The following is a 17,071-nucleotide window of genomic DNA, read 5'->3' on the forward strand; positions in this document are numbered from 1 at the left end:
ACCCCAATGTTGTCATGAGAGCAAAGGTTCCACGCCTGAAGAATAAAAGGTTCATAAATTCCATAAAAACCATATCTGGTACCTTCCAAATTTCACAAATCTTATCTAGTACCTTTCAAATCTCTGGGGTTCGAGTTCTGCACACAGTTCTGATCTGCTAGGAAGGTTCATATCATCGCTCAATTGGCTGGAAAGTGAACATTTCATTTTGCAAACAAACCACCAGGCTCAGGCTAAGCCATGTCTCCGCAGTATCGCTTCGTCTAGGAATGCTAATCCTGCAAACTATGCAGGAGAAGTTCTGTGAGTATTCGAACAAAAGGAGATAAGGTACTGGATGATCCGTTAGTTGTGCTCAAATAGCTCAGCTGTTAGACCACTTTCCAGTGAAATTCAAAATTCACTGGTTCGAGTCCTAATCCAGCATACAGTTTTAAACCTTTCCTCTCAGTGCACATTCCGCTGCAGAGTGAAAAATCCAGTCTGTAATGTTAATGATGGGCCTTAATATTTGTGGCAACACACTGCCACAGAATTTCACGTAAATCATGGCAAGGCATATAGCTTGATATTATTTTTTTCTTTCACATTTACGTGACAGGCAACAACTTTTCATGCGCATTTTGCTCAGTAACACATTCATGACCTTTACTTCAGCCGTAGTTATCCACATCACCCAAGACTTTCTTCATCTCGTCGCTGAAAAGCACTTTCCTTGTAAGAGCACCACATATGTTACCACAACTGGTTTCCATGGTTCACCGTGTTTAAACGCACACAACACACAAAGTTGCTATTAAGACGTCGGCACATGGGACGAGGCAGCTAACGTTGATGTGCACGCAAGCGGGATATCCAACTACACTAGACACACACAGCGCCGTCGGCACGCGGGACTATCTGGTTCACTCTTTCGCCGTATCCTAGGTATTATGGAAGTGTAGCGCGCTCCGCTTGGGTTTTCCTGTAGTGCTATTGACATCTAAATGCGTCCTAAACAACCGACCTCTCACTGCTGGGGATAAGTTACTTCCAAATTTCGGTGAATAAAAAAGCTTGGAGAATTTAACATAAAACATAAGTACCTCTTTGCATGCTATCATTTCAAAAAACATCATACCTATATTTACAGTTGTTTATGAGATATGATGAGTTCTTAGGACCACATAATTCGCGGTGTGCAAGGACGTGAATAGGTAACGTCCTTTGGATATAAAAACCAATAACGGGAGAATAAAAAGAGATACTCTTCTGCTCTCAATTATTAACGAAATTTCGATATCTTATCTACATTTCATTTCCTGCTATGTCTTGGCTGAAATTAATCATACGCAAAGTACAGTATATGCAATGGGTTTTTTCCTCAGTGAAATCCTTAAAATATCGCGCCCTGTTTTACATAACCTGATGCTGCACGATAAATATGGCATAAAACGGTAAGAAATTAAGTGCTCTGTGAAGCAATAGTATTTGCGAAAATCAGCTCTTTTTCACTTAATAGTTTTCGAAATATCGGATGATAAGTGTATAATACAAGCTGGTACGCCATCTCTCAAACAGGCACCAGCATTTGGCTAACTGGAAAGCCATAACAAGAGACATCTGAGAACATAATGCGAAGAGCACATCTGTACCAGTGAAAGAATCAATGTGACATTGTGCTCTCGGAGGTAGATGTGCGGTCTTGGGCGCCGTGTCACGGTTCGTGTAGCTCCCCCCGTCGGAGTTTCGAGTCCTCCCTCGGACATGGGTGTGTCTGTTGTTCTTAGCATACTTTAGTTTAAGTTACATTAAGTAGTGTGTAATGTTAGTGACTGATGACCTCAGCAGTTTGGTTCCTTAGTATTTACCACCAATTTCAAATGTCCATTGTGCTCTCAATGTTCTCCAGCAGAAGTTGTCTGCTATATTTGTCTTCTAAAATCAAACAGTTCCTTCTTACCAACAGTAGCTGGGCTTGTTCCCCTCGCCCCTCCCCAGAGCCCACTTTTCCTCTCCTCTCCGCCGGCCAGAGTGGCCGAGTGGTTCTAGGCGCTACAGTCTGGACCGCTATGGTCGCCAGTTAGAATCCTGCTTTGGTCATGGATGTGTGTGATGTCCTTAGGTTAGTTAGGTTTAAGCAGTTCTAAGTTCCAGGGGACTGATGACCTCAGCAGTTAAGTCCCATAGTGCTCAGAGCCATTTCAACCTCTCCCCTCCTTCTCCCTGAGCGGATTTTCCTCCTTCCTCCCCTGAGTTCCTGTGCCCCTTCCTCGACAGTTTCCCTTCCACGTTCTTCCCTCCCCGCCCGTCTTCCCCTCACTTCCCCTCCTCTAGCACTACCACTCCCCCCTTTCTTCCCTTCTCCCTCGCCTCCATCCCCCTGGCAGCTCCGCTCAGTTTGTTCAGCGGCGTCGGCGTGCTAGTCAGTGTTGTGTTTGGTGCTGTTCTCCCGTGATGTCTAGAGCTGCGATTTTAATCGTGTGCGGAACTTGGACATTGTGTGGCTGTCAGTGATTTTTATGTGCTAAGCCGCCCATCGCTACTTTTATGCTCCAGCCGTACTACGCCTTGTGTTTCTTTTACTGATTACAGTGTGTGGTTTTTGTGTTCATTTTTTAGATTCTTATCACCGTTTTTACACTCACCCCTTTTTTACGTTATCATTCACTATGTTTCCCCTTTTATAGGTCTGTTTCGCCGTGTTTCATCCATTATGTTGTTTTAAATACCTCCATGTTCTGTACATACTGTCTGTCTCTCGGCTGAAGAGCATCACCTCTGCTGCTGCCAGCCTGAACCACTTGAGGCACTGAAACACAATTAATAAAACAAAAATCATACAGGTCGTTGAAGAAAATGGACGTGCATAGAAGTCTTGCATTAGCTCTATTAAAATAAGCATTTCCTTTCTTAACCGTTTGCAAGTTGTGCTGTTCTGTCTGTGGTAAGCACAAATAGAAAATGCAGTATCCGTGAATATGTAATAAGACATAAATGAAAGATTCATGTCCACCCACTGAGGACATCAGCTTATAGAAGTTCGCCAAACGGAACTAACTAAATCCTGACACAAAGTGCACGCATTTGCATAACATCAAATACTACAGAAATTATTTCTATTAATTTCGTAGAATAGTCCCACAAGCTTTTAGGAAATACGAAGGTGAAAAAAAAGAAATGTATATAGCATGAACATAGTGTACATTTCTGCCACTGGCACAAGACTAATTAAGGGGCGATGAGATACTTTGTGCACGCGTTCTATTTATCGACGAACGTAAACCCTCATCTAATCCACTGTCAGATCCGTAATTTGATGCCTCAGAGAACTACACTACGCTGATACTCTGTGCGTATTTTATGTTACAATGTTCTTAATTGACACATAACTGTAAGAAATCCTAACAAGAACGACACGTGTTCATGATTCCTCAATGATATGTTGCTTTTAAACGACTTACTCTCTTAAGACGCAACATATAACGCGAAAATTACTAAGCAAATTCTTTATCCACCAGTATGACGCTTGTTGCAATAAATCGAACCGTTCCCATAACGATTCATTCAAGAAACATTAAATATGCTGGGAAATAGAAACAGCACACTTCATATTCACAGGTTACAACGTATAACCTCTACCGTATACGAAAAAAACAGCATTGCGTCTTGCTTTCTGCTTGTGACATAGTGAGCGTTCTTGTTTCCTATTGGTCCTACTTCACGTGGCACTTTGACGAAATATCGCAGACTTTGTTTGTGTTTCACGTGACGAAATGGATCCTCAATGTCAAATAGCAGAAAGTGACGTCGTTAAACTCAAAGAGCGCCACGCCAGCGTTAGCTAATTGGTGGCGTGTGGCTACAGCCTTAGCGAGAATCTAAAATTAGAGATAGAGCTGTCATTTCTCCGATTATTGTGCAACTGCGACATATGAGTAAAGCACGTACCATGTTTTCCATGCATTAAAACTTTACGACTGATTACAGCCGAGATCCTTATTACTAAGCTGTGGTTTAATTTGATTGTTTTGTTTCAGCTGTTCCTGGTTGCTATAACGCTTCATACTGTCTTATCGGCACCACAGCAGATTGGTTCGCAACAAGCTACCATTTTGGAACAGTTCAACAACTTCAATGGCATCGGTCCCTGGCGCTGGAGGTAGTTTTACTTGTATAGCGAAATACGTAGACTTGGTGGAAAAAACTTCGCCTGAATATTAACCCTCTTTCGTGTACACCCCATTCCTATGAGCAGATTGGGTAATCTCTCTAAAGGACACTGCCTGCTAAAATAACTTAAGCAAATGGTCGGAAATCAATGTAACTTCATACACCTAGAGACCATTTGAGAGATTCGAGTTAGAAATTTCTTTGACATGTAGAGCGTCGACCAAAGTGGCTTAGTTTTGTATGTGTTAAATGTTATTATCAGGCATGTGCAGAGTCGAATATTGAGAGATCACTCTGAACGACACGGAGAAGCCGCATACTCGTGTGATATAGTGTTATCAGACCCCGACGGAATTTTGAGAGATCCTCATTGTGTATTTTCATGACGCTGGCTGATGGTATTGTTCAGTATCCACATCTGAGGGGCGTTCGGATGTGACAGGAGCCTGATGTTCGACTTCATGAGAACGGAGGGTGGAACCACTGTAAGATGGCTCTGATATGATGATGTTGTTGGATGTGTTAATATTTGTAAAGAAAGATAATTGTTTTCTTTGATAAGTTCCTTCGTCACTGAAATTTCAGTACTAAGTTTGAGTCACTATGAACCTAGTTTCCCTGGGCCCACTATAGCTAGTTTTCAGCAGTATTTTTGTATCTGCTGCGGTATCTTGCGTGTTGCTGTTTCTGGCAGTACTGCATTTGGCAGATGAGATTCATATAATGTGATCGTTTCGTTCCCTTTTCGCAATGTAGGAGCTGTCAGTTTATTTTACCAGTGTAGAAATTTTCGTGTGCTTCAGGTTATATTCTTAATGCAGGTCAGCATTACCGTTTTCTTTATACAGGTACGAATTTTAAAACAGTTCTCACTGGCCAAGTCCACCGAGCGTGAAATTACTAGTTTACTTATTCACTTACTTATGAATGAGATCAGTGTTCATACACACAGGATTCTTTTTTGTTTCATGTAAGTGAAGTGTTTTTGATCTCAGTAGCACATTTAGGTTGACAGTTCACATTCCCAGGTTTGTATTTCCTTTAACACACACAAGTAATGGATACTCACTTACACCCCTCCATACGCATTATGATCAACGCAAAAGGTCTATTGCCATCTTTGCATAAGGGTTAGTGTTCACTAAGTGAGGCCTTCGCAGAATGAGGGAGCTGCGAGTTTTGCGTACTTCTGTTTACGATTAACTATTAAAATGCTGTCATCTGGAGATAAATTCGGACGAAAATGGAACCAAGGGTAACGGTTGAAAGGGCAGAAGGAAAAATGTGCCAAGGTAAGAGGCAAGAGGAAAAAAGACCTTTGCGAAAGTCGCGTTGGGTGGTACGACCAATAACTGATTGGTTGTTATCTTCACAGACCATGCAATGGTTGGACAAGTTAGTGGTGGGTATCATACGGACGGATAGCTTTGAAGTTGAAAGGTATTATTACTCGGCGGCTGCAGCCGTTTACCGGGGTCCGCTTCAAGACCAGAATCAGCATACCTCTAACAGTTGAGACCATCGTCGGCTATGTCGGATAGGTCATACACCGGATGTGCAGTGCAGCGTACTGTAGGCTGTTTGTTTGAGCGTTAGTGTGCGAGTTTAGCGACTTTCTGCTGTTGCCTGCCGGCCGGAGTGACCGCTACGGTCGCAGGTTCGAATCCGGCCTTGGTCACGGATGTGTGTGATGTCCTTAGGTTAGTTAGGTTTAAGTAGTTCTAAGTTCTAGGGGACTGATGACCTCAGAAGTTGAGTCCCATGGTGCTCAGAGCCATTTGAACCATTTCTTGCTGTTGCCTGTTGGTCGGCTGTGATAGCAGCCGGCCATGTCCGGTCAGTGCTGCTGGATGTGCAGGGGCTCGAGAGCGTAATTGCTGGCGTACTTATGTAAAGATTCTAGTCAACGACTAGAAGCCACTAATAGGCGGCGGGTGGTGCGACCAGCGCCCGGCCGCATTCTACTTCCGGGAAAGAGCCCTGTGCATATTTGATAGCCAGTTGAGTGGACCTGGGACCATGACAAACGGAATGAAACAAGGGGAATGAATCCAACACCTCCAGGTCTGGAGTTTGCTCTAGCACACCACGCTCACAAAGATTAGATGTACTATCTTTGCCTGCATAACAACATGCTTATACAGAACTTGGAATTAATCTTATCGTCTGGCACAGACTGCTGAGATCATGTATCAAGCTACTGCTTTACTGTCCTCACAAAACTAGAGGTGACGAGTACTTTCCCTCTACAGGGAACTCCATCTCAGGAACCAGAAAACTACATGAAGAGCAGACGAGCAAAAAGACAGCGTTACTTATCCGTTTTTAACAATAAGTAATCTTCATGGCCAGCTTCGGCCAATTTTCAGCAGTTTGCCATGTTCTCGGCTGGCCAATGTGACCGAGCGTTTCTAGACGCTTCAGTCTAGAACCGCCCGACCGCTACACTCCCAAGTTCGAATCCTGCCTCGGGCATGGATGTGTGTGCTGTCCTTAGGTTAGCTAGGTTTCAGTAGTTCTAAGTTCTAGGGGAGTGTGACCTCAGATGTTAAGTCCCATAGTGCCATTTGAACCATGCATGGGGGCTTAATTAAATAAAATGCTAATAATTTAATTTTTGTCGCTGTTTGTCCGGTTACACAGTCTCATAACCGGTTGGCCCTGAATAATATTAGTACGCAATCAGACTGCATAGAATAACAACAAAGAATGAAAGGAAATTTCCGTTAACACAATTCATTAATTAAGTCCCCAGCAACTATAAAATCTACGAAACAAGAAAGCATAAGTGCAGCTGTTCTGTGTGTGGAAGTGTGATTGAGCGTACACATCTGGCACGGTTCTTCCTCAATACGACAAGATGCCTTAAACGCCATTTACAATAACGTAATTAAAAAAAACAGAAATACTATGATAGCACATAGAACCCAGAATTACACTCTAATACATGAACACAAGCCAGATGCTTTGATGACTGAACCTGTGACCAAGAGGCATTGTTATTTAGGATATTTGAAGTACAAAATTTTTCTCTATTACCTCATATATATTGACGAAAAATACACTCTGGTCATTACAACATCCCCAATCGAACAGCATCAGCTGTCTAGCCCCTCAGAACCACTGCACACGACAGGCTCACAACTAGCACTGCAACTATGGATACCTCAGAACTACAACTGCCCACAGCAACTTCTCAACAAGTGTAAGTAGGCTGTTTAGGTTTTTTACATTGGTAACGCCACGTAGCGCTCTGTATGAAAATCACTGGCTGTGCTGTGTGCAGTCAGTGGCTGGTTGGCATTGTTGTAATACTCGCCATTGTAGTGTTGGGCAGCTGCGTACCGTTGCGCAGTTGGAGGTGAGCCGCCAGCAGTGCTGGATGTGGGGAGAGAGATGGCGGAGTTTTGAAATTTGTAAGACTGGATGTCATGAACTGCTATATACATTATGACTTTTGAACACTATTGAGGTAAATACATTGTTTGTTCTCTATTAATACCTTTCATTTGCTAACTGTGCCTATCAGTAGTTAGTGACTTCAGTAGTTTGAATCTTTTATTTGGCTGGCAGTTGTGGCGCTCGCTGTATTGCAGTAGTTCGAGTAACGAAGATTTTTGTGAGGTAAGAGATTTGTGAAAGGTATAGGCTAATGTTAGTCAGGGCCATTCTTTTGTAGGGATTTTTGAAAGTCAGATTACGTTGCACTAAAAAATATTGTGTGTCAGCTTAAGCACAGTCTTGCTCAATTTTTGTAACGGGACGTTTCACAAGCATGGAGGCGGCTGAATAATACTCTTTGGCGCAATCTCTGGCGCTGTGACTCAGTGTAGCCACCTTTCAACCATTTGCTATGTTCTCTCAGCCCTTTTTCTCCGAGTCCATCGATGGATTTTCTTCGGACTGCGTTCTCGTATTCCGCACATTTGCTACAAATTTGCTTGCCGACTAGCATGTTTGTCCTTCTGCTCACCAAATTTCTACAACATAGTATCAGATTAATAGAAAAATGCTTAATATAGGAATGCATACTACAGCGCCAAAGGAATTGGTATAGGCATGAGTACTCAAACGCAAAGATACATAAATATACAGAACACGGTTTTGCGGTCGGCAACGCCTGTTTGACAAGTGTCTGACGCAGTTGTTAGATCGTTTACTGCTGCTACAATGGCAGGATATTAAGATTTAAGTGAGTTTGAACGTGGTGTTATAGTCGGCGTATGAGCGATGCGACACAGGTTCTCCGAGGTAGCGATGAAGTGGGGATATTCCAGTAGGACTCTTATACGAGTTTACCGCGAATATCAGGAATCCACTAAAACATCAAATCTCCAACATCGCTGCGGCCGGAAAAAGATCCTGCTAGACGGGACCAACGAAGACTGAAGAGAACCTTTCAACGTGACAGAAGTGCAATCCTTCCGCAAATTGATGTAGATTTCAATGCTGGGCCATCACCAAGTGTCAGCGTGCGAACCGTTCAACGAAACCTCGTCGATGTAGGCTTTCGGAGCCGAAGGCCCACTCGTGTACCCCTAGAAGACTTCATGACATAAAGCATTACGCCTCACCTGGGCCCATCAACACCGACTTAGGACTGTTGATGACTGGAAACATGTTGCCTGGTCGGACGAGTTTCTTACCAAATTGTATCGAACGGATGGACGTGTACGGACACAGCCTCATGAATCCATGGGGCTCTTTATGCGGTGAGGCGTGTGCAGTTGGAGCGATATGACACCCTGATGCACCTAGATACGACTCTGACAGGCGACACGTATGCATGCATCCTGTCGACCACCTGCATCCGTTCACGTCCCTTGTGCATTCATATTGACTTGGGCAATTCCAGCAGGACAATGCGACACCTCACACGTCCCGAATTGCTACAGAGTGGCTCCAGGAACACTCTTCTGAGTTGTTACGCTTCCGCTGGCCCAGTCATGAAAATTATTGAGTATATCCGGTATCCCCTGCAACATTCTGTTGACAGGAGATCTCGACCCTCTCGTACTCTTAAGATTTATGGACAGCCCCGCAGGATTCATGGTGTCAGTTCCCGTTCCCTCCAGCACGTTGTGCTGTTGCACTTCTGCGTGTTCGCGGGGGCCCTATACGATATTAGGCAGGTGTACCAGTGTCTTCGGCTTCCAGCGAACGAATGATTAGATATTCCGTCTTTTCCAAATATTTGTAATAAGACTGTGTGTGGTCGAGTAGATATGGGAGTTCAACATGAGAGTTTACAATTATTCTGGGCGATGACACTCCATGTGGCTCGGTATTGTTACTAACTTGATACTTGGTCATATATTTTTGTTAAGGATCTCGAAAGAAGCGGCACAGTGGTTCGCGATAACTGATATTATATCTTTATCTAAAGTTTCAGAACGAGAGAACATGTTCCAAACTCATTTCTGCGTTATCTTGATTTGCCCGTTTCATTATGGCACACTCTTTTTATGCATCTGCCAGTCCAGCGTTATCTTGATTTGCCCGTTTCATTATGGCACACACTCTATATGCATTTGCCAGTATTGTTAAATTGCTTGTTAAATCTTCCCATGCAAGTAGGTTATCCTTTTATTTTGCTCAGCTTAATGAATGAACTCGTTTCTTTTTCAGCTTCACTCTGAGTGACGGTAGCCGCCGCGATGAGAATGGGGCCGTGGAGGACGGAGCGCTGGCGGTGAGAGGTTCCTACAAGTGGAAGGACCCGGAAGGCTCTGTCCACGAGGTGGTCTACGTTGCCGACAGAGAGGGCTACAGAACGTTGCCGGCGGTAGGCCTGGGTACGAACGCGGCACTCACTCTGGTCGGAAAATGATCGCATACTAATCGCTGAAGAAACATTACTCAGGCATGCATCAGACAGCGTGCCTTAATAGATCACTGGATAAGAGCTGCAGAACAGTCCCTTGTATATTCCAGCGCTAAGAAATTAGCAGAATCCACCAACTGACAAGTGGTATGTAGTACTAGACGAATAAAAGTGAGTATTAACAGCTGTGGTTATATTTAACCGCTGGGTCGCTGAAGGATCCTGTGGTCTCCTTCTGTATCCATCGAAATATTGCCACTTATTCATTCATTCTTTCATTCTTTCGTTCCTAGTGTTTGAAGACAGTGCAGCGTTCCGAGCCCAAATAACTAATTACCTAGTGAGGACAGATATGGAGTTGTTACGACTTCTGCACCATTTGTTAGCGATAGACACAGTGGCTGCGCCAAAGACTGAGGCGGCGTGGAACTTTCTTTACAATTTCTCCCTCGCCGTCGCTGCCCAGCCCTGCGGATCCCTCCCCCTGGCTGCTGCTGTGTAGATTCTCCGACAATGCGCTCAACGCACGCCGCTGATCGCACTCGGAAGCCTCAGGCCACCAGTGCTCCGCTGAAGCCAGGATGCCCTGTGGTTGAGATGAACTCGTCGCCGTGAGGTCAGCTGCCGACGCCTGCTGCACCGCCGGCTGGAAAGCCGTCAGTCACGATGTCCACGAGGTCCCGTCATGGACGGACCACGCGCCGTGGGGCCGGGTTGCCGTGAAGTCCGGGCGTCAGTCCCCGGCGGCGACTGTGACCAAGACCGCGCTGCGCCGTTCCTGCTGGAAGTTCTCGCTGTAGTTAGTCAGCTATGTATTTCGAGAGGAAACACACAGTATTTTTTCCAGAGGCCCTCATGCCTGATACGGGAGAGGTATTCTTACCCCGTCTCTCTCATAGGTATCTTGTAGTCACCATTGGATTTCTTCTTCGTCAGACAAAGTTTACTAACATGCATCCATGAAACAGTGGAATTTGGGACTAGTATGTGGAAATATTTCGATACTAAGGGAATAAAAGTTCAAACTACTATGACACCACGTATTTTTTTAAATTATTTCAATTTCAGTCAGGAGAAAAGTGTTATAGAAGACTTTATTTTCAGAGCCAGTATAACAGTAAAGTTTTCATCAAAGGTCGCCTAGTACATGGTGTATCAAAAAGAAATATCAGATTTAAAATAATATTTCATATATGTGGGTAACAACGTACTGTTCGAAATAGCAAACTCTTGAGTTTTACATGCTTTCCGCTAGGTAGCAACAGTCTGCGCCCACTTAGGATCTAGTAAAAATAGTGTCGGGACAAGAGAAAGAGTTTTGTGATCTGCGTTTTACGCAACATGGGTCAGCAATGACTGTTCAGGGTGACTTTGGTACTAGGTATGGTGTGGATCCTCTTACAGCACAGAACACTAGACGACCGCATGAACAATTCAGATAAACAGGTTGTTTGAGTAAAGACAAATCCCTGGCCTTCGCCTAGTGGCTGACACAGGCGTCGAATGCATCCGCCATGGTTTCACAAGAAGTCCACAAAATTCCGTTCGCTGTGCAGCGCGACAGCTAAACATGACCCCGATGTCCGTCTGGCATTTGTTGCGTCGACGTTTACACATGAAACCATGCAAAATTCAGTTACTGCAAGCTCTTCGTGAAATTGACAAACAACAAAGTGTGGAGTTCTGTAATTTAGTTCTTGGCAAGATGGAGGATGGCAGTTTTCTTCCACGCCTAGTGTTTAGTAACAAGGCAACATTCCATTTACATGAAAAGTTGAACCGTCATGATGTAAGAATGTGGGGCAAAAAACAACCACATGAACTGGTACAACATGAGATGGACTCTCCGAAGTTTTTTGTTTTTTCGTGCGGTCTCACGTGGACAGGTGTATGGTCCATTTTTCTTCGAAGCGAACACTGTTATAGGTAGCACATATCTCGGTATGCTTTCCTTTCCCAGAATTAGAGACTGATTCGAAAGACTTCATTTACCAACAGGCTGGGGCACCACCATACTGGCGTCTGGAAATGCGGGAATTTTTAAATCAAAGGATTACTGAACGATAGATCGGTCGTAGTGAACCAGATGATTCGCCCTTACATTACTGGCCTCCGAGTGTATGTGATTATTCCTTGCGGGGGTTTATAAAGGACTCTGTTTATGTGCTTCCGTTACCAACAACAATGAATGGACTGACATCGCATAATAGTGTCTGTGGAAGCTGTAACTCAAGACATGCTCGCTGCAGTGTGGGAACGATTTGAATGCCGCACTGATATATCACGTGTATCTCAAGGGGAGCATACTGAGCACTTATGAAAAAAGATTTTTGAGTTTCCCGTTCATCAAAAAACAAAATTCATTATATTATTAGTTTCAGAAATGTAGATGTTCCAAACAGGATGACTCCTTGTGATACTTCTTGTATAATTATCAGTGGCTTCTTAAGCTCATTCAGAAGATGGCTAAAGAATACACAGACGAAATATTAGAAGAAGCCGAATTTATTTAGCCAGACACCCGAATCTTAATGGAGCACTCAATGAGCCGTGAAAATATGGAGATGTCCATAATTATCAATTGTGGAACACCATAATAATATGTAACAACGTCAGATATTGAAACCGCACATGAACATTTCCAAGGAAATTTTAATCTACGTTTCACTTTTACGTTGAATAACATAACTTCGTCGGTACAAGTGTACTGCAACTCGGATAATTAGTCCTAGACTGTTTTTCCAAACTTTTTCCGAGGCTAGTCTGAATTTTAATTTATCAGAATACGTTGCTGGTGTGTGAAAGATAGTTCAAGAATAAGTGATGAGAGAGCTTCACTGTTTCGTGCCTGCTCTCTCTGACCGCGCTCGTGATTGGTCGTTGCAGTCCCTCAGTCACATGTGACATTAAACGAAAACACCAACTGTGCTGAAAGTGTGACGATAAAGTTACTGAAATTACAATAAAAAAGCTGTCATTGCAGATAACAAGATAGATATAAATTATCTAAATTGTGCGCTCTAATTCTACCATGTGGACTACGGCTTTATATGCACGCATCAGCAGGACCTTCATACACTGCATCGCCATTTACGATGAATAGTGGTCTGAAATGGGGTATAAATGCCACAGAACCATGACGCAGGACAATGTTGGGAATATGGGACGAGTCTATATTGAACTTTTGAAACAGGCTGCTGCCTCCTCAGTAATGTAGTCTAGCTGCTGGTTATATGCTACTGGTGGCTTAATATTTCATAACAATAACATTTTTTTTAATATTTACCCACTTTTAGGACACTGAGTCCTCTTCAGAGAGCATTACTACTTCTCAAACAGCTTTACCACGAATGTTGCTACTTGATATGTACCAAACAGAACTTTTCAATACGAGAACCTAGACATTCAAATAACATGTAGAAAGCTTGACTATTGAGACATTTTCGCAATTTTCCTTTCAGTTTGTTAGGATTTTCTGTTTCTACCTTTATGATAGATAGCAGTATGTTGAACATTTTCGAACCAGAGAAAGTAAATCCAGTCTCAACTCTAGACAAGGAGGCAGGATGTACATGCAAATTACTTTTATCTCTAGTATTATGAAACTATAACTAACAACTCTGCTCAAACTGCTTTTTATTATCAGCAAAAAACCACAAAGGGGTAAGTGCATAAAGAATTTGCTGGAAGAGTGCCAAGATCCTTAAAAACAGTTGTTAAATATATAAAATCGTCTGCGAGCCAACAATATTCTTACTGCTCGTTTCCACAGAATAAACACTGTTTGCCTTTAGAATACTACTCAAGAACACAATGCCATGAGAGATAAGAAATAAAAATATGCTAAATGTGCCAATTCTCTTGACTAATGTGAACACGTTGCGAACTTCCTGTAGTGGTATTACACGATTAAATGAGCGTCTTAACTGGTTTATGTAAGTGTTGATCTCTTTTTAACTTGGTACCTAATTGCACTGCAAATAATTTTACAAAATGTGTTTCGAATAGTGTGTTAAAATTACAACTACTTCTGCTGCTAAAAGAGTAGTGTTCGTTTGTCATCGCATTAATCTTTGATACTAAGTTTTAAACTGTTAGTCATTGGTCTAGGTAGTGCTAAGCCCATTACTGTCTCATGTTTACATAGTGGACACGGGAACCAAGTTTGCAACAAGTACTCAAGTGCTTCAGTGTGCTGATGATGTATGTACAATAACTTCTGCTGTCTACCTTGAAGAAACGAGGAGAGTAATTAGTCCTCCAATGTCAAATTAAAGAAATGATTGGCATATTAAGACTTACTGCTTTTCCGTTCTCAAGACAATAATTGTTAATTTCGGCAGGTGAAGTGTTTCACAGGGACTAAACACAGTAGAGATTAAATGCACATCTTTTTCCGGCGAAGAGTCAGAATACATATCTAAGAATGATAATAGAATCACGTCTCTCTTAGCGAAGATTCAGTCTTGTCCTAACTTCTTGGGCTCGGTTGCAAGACTATGGAGGACAGCGGGTCACAATATTCTGCCGTTAGCATACAGTAATTCTAAAATCAACTACTGTAACATGTTGTTCTGCAAAGGTAACAGGAAATCAAATTCGAAACTAGAAAAATATTCATTTTAGCTTCATCAGGACTTGCCTCGGAGCCTTGACTTCCACGCCAATAAATGCATTATTAGTGGAAGCTGTAGAACTGCCCTACGCCTAACGATGGAAGTTTTATTTCTGATAATACTTTCTGAGATTAAACTCACCGACGCAAAAAAATCGACAGACTGTCTCGAGGACAAATTAAGGGAGGACAATCAGAATAATGCACTCGTTTCACATGTTTAAGAGAAATCTCCGAAGAACAACACTTTCTGCTACCTCGGACTACCAACATAAAGATATAACTTCAGCGGTCGTCAATGTCCACATTTCAACAAAACCATACGCGGGAGCAGGGCAGATAATAAAAACCTGTATCGATGATGATGTCCCAGAGAATCTCCGGATACTTAGTGGTGTCTCCAAAGCCTAAGTTAACGATATAGTGGGTTGCTATTGCTTGTGTCCAAGAAAGCGTTACCGGGAACTGATTTCGCTTCTCAGTGAAATTTGTGGTTATCTTGCAGAAGCTGCAGCTTTACGCGCAACTTGCCTGCAGCAGGTCGCAGCGTAAGACATTTGGATTTTAACGGCCTGTAGGCGCTTACTCCAAGATACGCAATACTTCTCAAGAAAAGTAAACCAGCAGAAATGGATATTATGATAGCCAGAACAAATTAATAAAAAAATTTATCAGAAACTAGGTAAAATTTATTTTCGTCAGAGGTTACATTAAAATTACATGTAATGGTCGATAAAGTAGCGAGACGGCCTCTCACAATGGCCTGAAGGCAACATTATATAAAAGCACAAGGGCAAAGGGAAGTTCAATATTTATCGTTAATATGCAGTTATGCAGCAATACAACAAAATATTCCTCCGAATCCAATATTCCAACACAATTAAAGTCAATAAAAATTCATGGACGTCATAATTCACATGGGAGTTAATTACGGATAATTCCATAGGCATCTTCACCTAATATAAGTACGAGATAATAAGTCATGTGAATGTGTGGATCAATCTTAAACCATAAAAATCACATTGTTGTTCGAAAGTAAATGCAAAAATGTAAAAGTGGAAGCTGTGAACCGATCGTCTGCCTTTTAAGGTATGATCTCAGCTATATCTATAAAGGTTCACGTTAGGTCCTAGCTCATGCTATCAGCTAACATTATAATTTTTAACAACATTGGAAAGTGGTTGGAGTTTTGTGGTAGGCACGAGCATTTTGTCATCACAGTGAGAACGTGAACAAATACACTGAAATGCCAAAGAAACTGGCATAGGCATGCGTACTCAAATACAGAGATATGTAAACAGGCAGAATACAGCGCTGCGGTTGGCAAAGCCCCTATAAGGCAACAAGTGTGTGGCGCAGCTGCTACATTGGCTACTAGCACATTATCAGGATTTAAGTGAGTTTCAATGCGATGTTACAGTCGGAGCTCTAGCGATGGCACACAGCATCTCCCTGTAGCGTTGTAGTGAGGATATTCCCGTACGACCAATTCACGGGTGTACTGTGAATATCAAGAATGCGGTAAAACATCAAATCTCCGACATCGCGGCTGCCGGGAAAAGATCCTGCAATAAAGGGACAAACGACGACTGAAGAGAATCGTTCACCTTGACGGAGGTGCAACCCTTCCGCAAATTGCTGCTGATTTCAGTGCTGGTCCATCAAAACGTGTCCGCGCGCAAACCATTCAACGACACATCATCGATATGGGTTTTCGGAGCCCAAGACCCACTTGTATACCCTTGATGACAGCACGACACAAAGCTTTACGGCTCGCCTGGGAACGTCAACACCGAGATTGGACTGTTGATGACTGGAAACATTTTACCTGACAGGACGAGTCTCGTTTCAAATGGTGTCGAGAGGATGGTCGTGTACGGGATAGAAACAAAATCATGAATACACGGACCCTGCATGTCAGCAGGGAACTGATCAAGCTGGTGGATGCTCTGCAGTGGTGTGGGCGTTTGCAGTTGGAGTGATATGGGACCCCTGTTACATCTAGAAACGACTCTGACGAAAGTATCCTGTCTGATCACCTGCATCCATTCATGCCCTTTGTGCATCCCGACAGACGTGGGCAAGTCGAGGAGGAAATGTGACACCCTCATGTCCAGAATAGCTACAGGGTAACTCCAGGATCACTCTTCTAAGTTTAAACACTTCCGCTGGCTACCAAACTCCCCAGACATGAACATTATTGAGCGTATCTTGTATGCCTTGCTACGTGCTGTTCAGAAGAGACCTCCACCTACTTGTACTTCTACGGATTTTGGATAACCTTGCAGGGTTCATTTTGTCAATTCCCACCAGAACTATTTCAGACATTAGCTGAGTCAATGAGACCTCGTGTTGTGGCACTTCTGTGTGCTCGTTGGGCCCCTACACCATAATAGGCAGGTCTACCAGTTTCTTAGGCTTTTCAGTGTACATTTTGTGGACACTAAATTGTAACTTCATGAACATGGCATGCAACAAAC

At 43.0% G+C, this 17,071-nt stretch overlaps 1 protein-coding gene across 1 annotated transcript in view; it reads left to right on the forward strand.

Moving 5' to 3' along the window:
• The window catches only part of LOC126284304 (endocuticle structural glycoprotein SgAbd-3-like), a 29,174-nt gene extending 19,012 nt beyond the window's left edge, over window positions 1-10,162 (forward strand). The window contains exons 2-3 of the mRNA XM_049983136.1: window positions 4,020-4,141; window positions 9,781-10,162. Coding sequence (XP_049839093.1) covers window positions 4,020-4,141; window positions 9,781-9,982 — 324 coding nt within the window. The 3' untranslated portion in view covers window positions 9,983-10,162. The remainder of the gene's footprint in view (window positions 1-4,019; window positions 4,142-9,780) is intronic.
• The last annotated feature ends 6,909 nt before the right edge of the window (window positions 10,163-17,071 follow it).

The sequence above is a fragment of the Schistocerca gregaria genome, chromosome 8, assembly GCF_023897955.1.
Source record: "Schistocerca gregaria isolate iqSchGreg1 chromosome 8, iqSchGreg1.2, whole genome shotgun sequence".
Taxonomy (NCBI): domain Eukaryota; kingdom Metazoa; phylum Arthropoda; class Insecta; order Orthoptera; family Acrididae; genus Schistocerca; species Schistocerca gregaria.